The sequence below is a fragment of the Buceros rhinoceros genome, unplaced genomic scaffold (assembly GCF_000710305.1).
Source record: "Buceros rhinoceros silvestris isolate BGI_N320 unplaced genomic scaffold, ASM71030v1 scaffold26306, whole genome shotgun sequence".
NCBI classification, from domain to species: Eukaryota; Metazoa; Chordata; class Aves; order Bucerotiformes; family Bucerotidae; genus Buceros; species Buceros rhinoceros.
In genome coordinates this window covers 1-7,326 of record NW_010419658.1, presented here as the reverse complement: position 1 = coordinate 7,326, position 7,326 = coordinate 1, and the positions used below count along the sequence as shown (strand labels likewise).

General features: G+C 47.9%; 1 protein-coding gene across 1 annotated transcript; it reads left to right on the top strand.

Moving 5' to 3' along the window:
- Positions 1-6,706: 6,706 nt before the first annotated feature.
- Positions 6,707-7,145, top strand: LOC104495982 (fibroblast growth factor 9; the record flags this gene model as incomplete). The annotated part of the gene is made up of 1 exon (XM_010139037.1): positions 6,707-7,145. A coding segment is annotated over one exon (246 nt), but the record flags the coding sequence as incomplete, so codon positions are not given.
- Between the last annotated feature and the right edge of the window lie 181 nt (positions 7,146-7,326).

Sequence of the window (7,326 nt, the reverse complement as noted above, 5' to 3'; positions counted from 1 at the left end):
GGGAAAGAGGGACAATGGGCCAAAGGGGAGAAACAGTGATGTCCCCACTGCGCTGCCAGCATCCTGGGATTTCACTGCTGATGCTGGAGTCCGCTTGCTTTGTCCAGGAAGCTCTACTTTGCTGTCACCTTCGTCGGGACACGGGAGCACCGCAGTGTCTGTGTCTGCTTGTGCTTTTTGATGATAACGCTCCCAAGGGGCCAAGCTCCTGCTGGGTCTTGGAGACTGTACAAGCTTTTCGTATGAAATACGTTAATCTTTCAGCACCCTCATTACTAGTCCGTGGCGGCAGTACAGAACAATCACACCTTCTTTTTTTTTTTGTAATGGAAATTTATGTATTATAAGAGCTCTATACAAATAAACTAGAAATTTAGGAGGAGAAAGATGAATACTGCATCTCTGCGAATGCACAAGGTGACCCTGGGTAGGGAGAATGCAGTTGTCCAACCGTGGTTTTGCCAGGACGCCTTGCCTGATTTCCCTTGTGTCATAAAAAGTGCCAGGACTATGAAACGCGTGTGAGCGGCAGCACGGCTGCCTGGCTCTTCGCGTGGACTCTCTTCTGGCCCCGCAGTGTTTCCTGCCGACTCTCCAAAGTGCTGGTGAGGAAGCACCGACACACAGAGCAGCAGCCAGCTAGTCCTTTCGGCATGCTCTTTTTTCTTCTTTTTTCCCATGTTCTGTCAAATTATGAAACAAAGCCTTCTGAAACAGCACTGCTGGGAGAAACCATTGAGGGAAAGCTCTGTGACATTCACCAAGACAATGTTCAAGGTTTGCCTCGCTCTGCTGTTTACCTTGGAAAGGAAAGGGGCACTGCTTGGACACCGCCTTCTGCAGGTTGTCCATCCAGCCAGAGACTAGCAGGCTTAGCGTTCGCTGTGGTGCTGTCTGATCACCCCTGCTAAGCTACACCTTCATTTATGGCGGCTCTGGATGACTGTTAATTATTAGCTGAACGTCGTGTGTTCTAAAGGGTGTTTGCGTTACAGCATGGGAAGGGCCAGCTGCAGAGAAAATGTCTGTATTTGCAGGCAGAGCAGTTTGGAATGCTTTGGAAGAAAAAAGGTTGGTTTTTTTTCTTGTTTCTCTTCACTACATACGTAGTTTTTATTAACATCACTGTCGAGGTCTGGGCAGCCACTAGATGAGTGACAGATGCTCTTTATTAACTCCTTTCCCTTCCCAAAGAGGGGAAGAGAAGGGGAGTAAGGGAGAGAGGCTTATGGATTAGAAAAGAAAGTAAGAACAATTGGAATTGAAAATAATAACAATAAAGAGAAATATATACAAATGTATACAAGCCCAATATCAAACCCAACCCTCTGATGGCAATTACGTCACTGCCACCACCGGTGCTGCAGGGCAGACACTGGGGAAGTCCCAGATTCAGCAGCAGACGGGAACTGGATGCAGGAGCTGGATTCTGGAGCTGGATTCAGGGATGCACAGATTTAGATCGAAGGCAGAACGGACAGAGTCCTCCTCAGACACCAGCCATTGAAGAAGAGGGCTTGACCCTTGTGATCCCTCAGCTTTACACCAAATAGGATGTCTATGGGATGGAACACCTGATTGGTCAGTGCAGGGTCACCTCTCCTGTCCGCTCCACCCCACAGTGGGCCCCTGTCCCTGCTGGCCCCCCCCCGCGGGGCCAGCCTCTCACTTGCTGCACCCCCACCGTGGCACACAGGGGTCAGCAGTGACCTTGGTCTGCACAGCAGCGAGTGTGAGCCGGAGCCTTTGGGCATCCCAACCCTGGCAGTAACCGTAAACATCCAGCGCTGTCACTGCGAGGAGCAGACCCTGTCCGCAAAAATCTGCCCTTAACTGCAGAAAGTGCCGTCACTTAGAGGAGACCGAGCTGAAAAGTGGCATCAGTGAACAGAATGAGCTCTGGGCTAGCTCAGACCGGGGCAGTCGTACAGCCGTAATGAGGGATTTGCATGAACTTATTTAAGAGACCATATATCTGAACATGATTTTATGAGGACAGGGTGGGCTAACACTGTGATAACATGCAGCAGGTATGTAGGAAGTGCTGCCTACATCAGATATACTTCTGGTCAACAGCTCTTTGGGTGCTGGATGAGGTGGTGTGAGGTGTCCTTTGAGTCAGGGCAGCAAAAGGGAAAGCTACGCGTGGCGTGGAACAGAAGAGTTTGCTAGATCTGAAATGTGTGAGTTGTGGTTTTAGGAAAGGTGGTCTGAAGAGGTTTCCTTTTGTCAGGTCACAAAACAAATTGGAGTTTAAGCTCTGTGAGGTTATTTAAAAGAAAAAAAGAATACGGATGTGTTTGACACAGAACCCTGCGCGGTGCTTTCAACTACTGAGCAGCAGAGATGTCTCACCGTTCTTCAGAGTCGTGAAATCGTTCTCTGCGCTGTTTACATGTGTTTTACCTATTTCCACTGGTGTCCAATCAGCTGCTTTGCCGGGATAACTGTTCTTAGAGAAGCTGGCAACTCCCCTGTTGTGAGGGGTGTAAGTATGTAGATTACTAATTTACAATCTCACGTTTAGTTGATCTACCTGGAAATGGGATAACATAATTATTTTTCTCCCTGGTTAGATGGTGGAGAATGTAGGGAGGGAAAGTGGTTCTGGGCTTGCTAGCACTGGGGAGGCATTAGCAGATTTCTGAATTAAATCTGCCTTGGGTTTCTGCCCTTGTGATATGTGCATCTTTGCACGATTCAATTATTTGAAGGTTCCCATTTAAGTAACAGGTTAAAAAAAACAGGTGAAGTGTGGAAAAGTAGTAAAATACAAGTCAATCGCTTTGTAGTGGAATACTCTGATGAACAGTCCTTGTAGAAAACATGTGGTACCTGGCACAACATCTGATTTATATAATTTTGAGCTCACCTCCTTATTAATGAATTAAATGATTTGACGAAGGCAGGCAGCCTCCTCTTTCTCAGGAATGCAGGTTACTTTCCATAGCTGACCGGCTGGGTATGTTCGGTGTTTGTGTCAGCCTTCGACAAAAATGACTAGTGACGTTAAGTACGGTGCAAGAAAACATTAGGACTGGAAAAATGAAAGAGAAGTCAGTCGCTAGATTGAAGTATGCAGAAATGGCTGTGTTCTAGGGCCCAGTTTTGCTTTCCAACTGTACCTACAGGGACTGTCTCAAAGTCATAGCCAGAAGAGGACATGCAGGCCATTTGTCTCGAGGAAACACCACCTCCGTCCTGTACCGGGAGAGCTGGCTTTCAGCAAGACTTCCCAGTCCAAGCTGGTGAGGCAAGAAGGGGATGTGGCAGGATGGACCAGCCTCATCCCTGTATTACGCTCACTTCTGCCTTGAGGGAAGGCACGTGTGTGCTCACAACCCGAGTGTAAGCTAGCGTTAAGTAGTGTTGTAGTAGTGTGTGGCTTAGTGGCGGACTTGGGAGTGGTAGGTTAACAGTTGGACTCGATGATCTTAAAGGTCTTTTCCAACCTGAATGAGTCTGTGATTCCATGGATTTATGAGCTAACTATCCTAGCGGATATTGGCTTCTGTCTGTCATGGTACTAGACGAGCTGTTGTTGTGAGGATCTCCCAGGCACGGGAAGATGCATATGGGGGGGTTTGGTCCCCACAGTATTTACATGGCCTGAGCCTGAGCCAAAGCCAGTGATGCCGATTGACTTCAGTGCTCTCTGTCTACAACGGGAATTTCTAGGTGTCCTAGAGGGAAATGGTTTGATGAATTCATAAAGAAATTATTTAACTTCTCTGGAACTGTTGTTGTTGGTGTCCCTGCGTGTCTGATCCTGCGTGCTGATTGCTCTGTCCAGTTCACGTGGAAGTGTTTTCCTGCTGTCTGTACATGACTTGCTGAGAATTTTGATAAAGGACAAAAGAAACATGTTGTAAAAGGAGGAAAGAGAGCAAGCGTGTAAAGTCAAGGTTGGATCTGTAAGCTTGAAATCCGTTGAACTCATCCAGAGTGCAGTGCAATGCCAGCCCCTTCCTGGAGATCTGCTGGTTCAGTGGACCACAGTGCTGCCGTGATCCATCAAACCTGCCCGAGAGAGAGAGAGGCTATTTTAAAATTTCTCCTTCAGGGCATGGGGAAGTACTGTTCTTGCAAAGATAGAAATTTATGATGATGCTAAAAAAAATGCAGATGAAGTGAATAATTAATGAATTCAAGACAGGACTGAAATATCTCCCTAAAATGTTGCTATTTTTAGCGAGGAGTGCTTCTGCAGTGCTTCTCATGTGATCCTATCGCCTTCTGAGAGCAGGAAAACAATTCCAATTAGTTTATCTTTCCCTGTGGACCTATAGTCCCAACATCTGCTTCTGCCTTAAAGCAAACAAAACGATTTCAAACCTTGTGCAAAATAAACCACGAATGACAGCTCTACTTAAAGACAACCTTTGCAGCAGCAGAACAGTTTTCAAAACCGTTTGTGCGCTGCGGCTGTGTAACTGTGCAAGGTGTGTAACTTCCAGCTGCTGCTGAAATTTTCCAGTAACGTTCATTGCTCTGCGGTTCCCGGCTCTCCAAGGACATAGAGGCAATTGTCCATAGGAGGCTGCAGGATCTGGCCCGTGGATAATGGTTCAGTGTAAAGAGATCTGCGCTGCTTCTCCCAGTAGCCCCTGAGGAGTGTTGCCGTCTTTGACTACTTTGCACGTTAAAAATGTCATGGGCAGCAGCATCTCTAAAATACGTTGTTGTGCACAGCCCAGCCCAGCACGCTCCCGCTTCTGCACACGCTGCTCAGCTGGCCCCGCGGCAAGGGAAGTCTCCCGGTACAACTGCAGGAGAAGGGTGTGTGGGATGGGACTGCCACCTTCTCCTCCACAGGCTCTTCCTGTGACTGTGCAAGCTACAGCCGCCTGGGTCCACGCAGGGCCATGGCCACTGCTGAGGTGACTGCTCAAGGGTTTGACATCCCAGACCTGGTGCTGTTGGGGATTTCTCATTCCTGAGGACTGACGAGGTTCCAGTGCCCATCAAGGGGGAGGTCAGGAGCTGCTTACCTGCTGCCTTTCTTGCTTACTGGAGTTGCCACAGGTTGAATGTAGAAGAAACCTCCAAATCTCAAACCTGCAGGCACTGAGGAGGACCGTGGCTCTGCAGCCCTGTACGCAGCTCGTAGGGGTGCAGAGGGATGTTGTCTTGCTCTCCCCACTTGCACAGGGATTGCTCTCCCCACACGGGGTTGTTCCTGGGTCCTGTAAGTTCCAGGACCAGGTTCCAGGAGTCTGTAGGGCTCCTTGGACCAGGCTGGGACCCTGGTCCCCAACCCTGGCAGGCTGCAGAGCTCCACCCTGGGAGCAGCGTGCTCACCATGCAAAGCAGCAGCAAAACACCTTCTCTGAAGCACGTGGCTTGTTGCGAGGGGACTCCTGAGGAGCAGAAGTGGCCCCAAAGGCACCTGCAGCCCTAGGGCAAACTGCAGGCTTTGGTGATGCTGGGATTTGGAGGCTCCTGGATTAAGCCGTGGATGGTGGCTTCTTGGGGGCACTGGGGCAGTGACTCGTTGGTTGTGTTCGGGCACACATTTACAGCTTAGGTGCCAGAAAAGCTTTGATGCATCTGGGCCTTTGTCTCCATTTTCCCTTCTCTGTGTACCCATCTCAAAGGGCTGTTTTCAGCTTTCATGTCTGATAAACATATGCCAGAATTCTGCGTCGTCCGGAGCTTTGTGACAGTTAGAAATTGGTCCTCAGCTGGAAGCCGACTTTGGTTGATGTGAGTGCTATTCAAGTGAGAACTCTTGTTACCAAAAAATGTATTAAATTGCCATTATAGTTTTTGTGCCAGCTGAAAAGACTATTTCCAGGCTTTTTTCACCAACATCAGCTCTCCCGTGCTAGAGCTCACTCCCTTTTTTCCAGACTTCTTGCTCAGTCTCTCGTGGAGTCCTTTCTAAAATGAACCCCATTACCAGGGGGCTGCTTTTTAAGCGAACCCCGTCTGTTTAGAGCAAAAGAGGGTAGAGGGGTACACTCGAGTAAATGAGGTGAGCGAGTAAGTGGGTGAACTGAAGGAGTGGACGTCTCTGGCAGGGGAATCTGATGAATGGCTGATGTGGGTCCCACCAGGAGGACAGGCCATGAGGACAGCGCTCGTAGAGGGCAGAGCCTGGAGGAGTTGCCTTGCCTCACGTCACCTCAGCCTGTGAGGTCTGTGCTCCTGTTTGAAGCTCTCTTGGGTCACGGCTCAGGGATATAAATAATAAACCAATCAAAGGGTGTAAATTGTATCTTTTTAAATTCATGAAGTGCATCAAGTTCTCTGTGCCATGGAAGGAGGTAGAGAGTTTAAGGCCCTAAATTGTACCACAGCCTTGCGAACTGGTTCTAGTGTTCTTTATTTACAGCTGTTTGTTTGAATGTCTGTGCTGGTGATTGGAGCAATTAGTTACACACACCCAGTAACACCTTGTGAGCTGCTGGGGAACGATCAGAAATTGAAATCTCTGTTTTCAGTTTTGTGTTGCTGTTTTGATTTGGACATCTCCTCTGGAGGAGATTTTTGCTTCACGTGGAGTTATCCACCCTTGTGACTGCCTAATGAAATACCCAACCAAACGGCTTTACTTAACTAAAACTGGGAATATCGAAGCGGCCCATTTTGCCAGTTGAGCAAGGAGGTGCCACTTTCAAGCTGTGAATACAGCAGTTCTTTCTAAAATAGCTCATTTTTGTAACTGTCCATCTCCTTACTGCTTTTTCTTTTCTTTCCATAGGAAAAATTAACCCAGGAGTGTGTATTCAGAGAGCAGTTTGAAGAAAACTGGTATAACACATATTCATCAAATCTATATAAACATGTGGACACTGGAAGACGATACTACGTTGCGTTAAATAAAGATGGGACTCCAAGAGAAGGGACTAGGACTAAACGGCATCAAAAATTTACACATTTTTTACCTAGACCAGTGGACCCTGAGAAAGTACCAGAACTATATAAGGATATTTTAAGCCAAAGTTGACAAAGACATTTCCTTCACTTGAGCCCTTAAAAAGTAACCACTATAAAGGTTTCATGCGGTGGGTTCTTATTGATTAGCTGTGTCATCACATCAGCTCCACTGTTGCCAAACTTTGTCGCATGCATAATGTATGATGGAGGCTTGGATGGAACATGCTGATTTTGTTCTGCACTTAAAGGTTTGTCCTCCTGGAGGAGAGCCGATGCCCACTCGCTTGATTTAGTACGAGAGGGAGTGCGAGAGAGTGAGTGCGAGAGCGAGAGAAAGGAAGAGGATGAATGGGAGTGAGAGCGCGCGAGAGAGGAGCCAAAGGGAGGAGGAGGAGGAGGAAGGCCTGATGCATGCTGGGGAATAGACACGCTTTTAAATTTTTG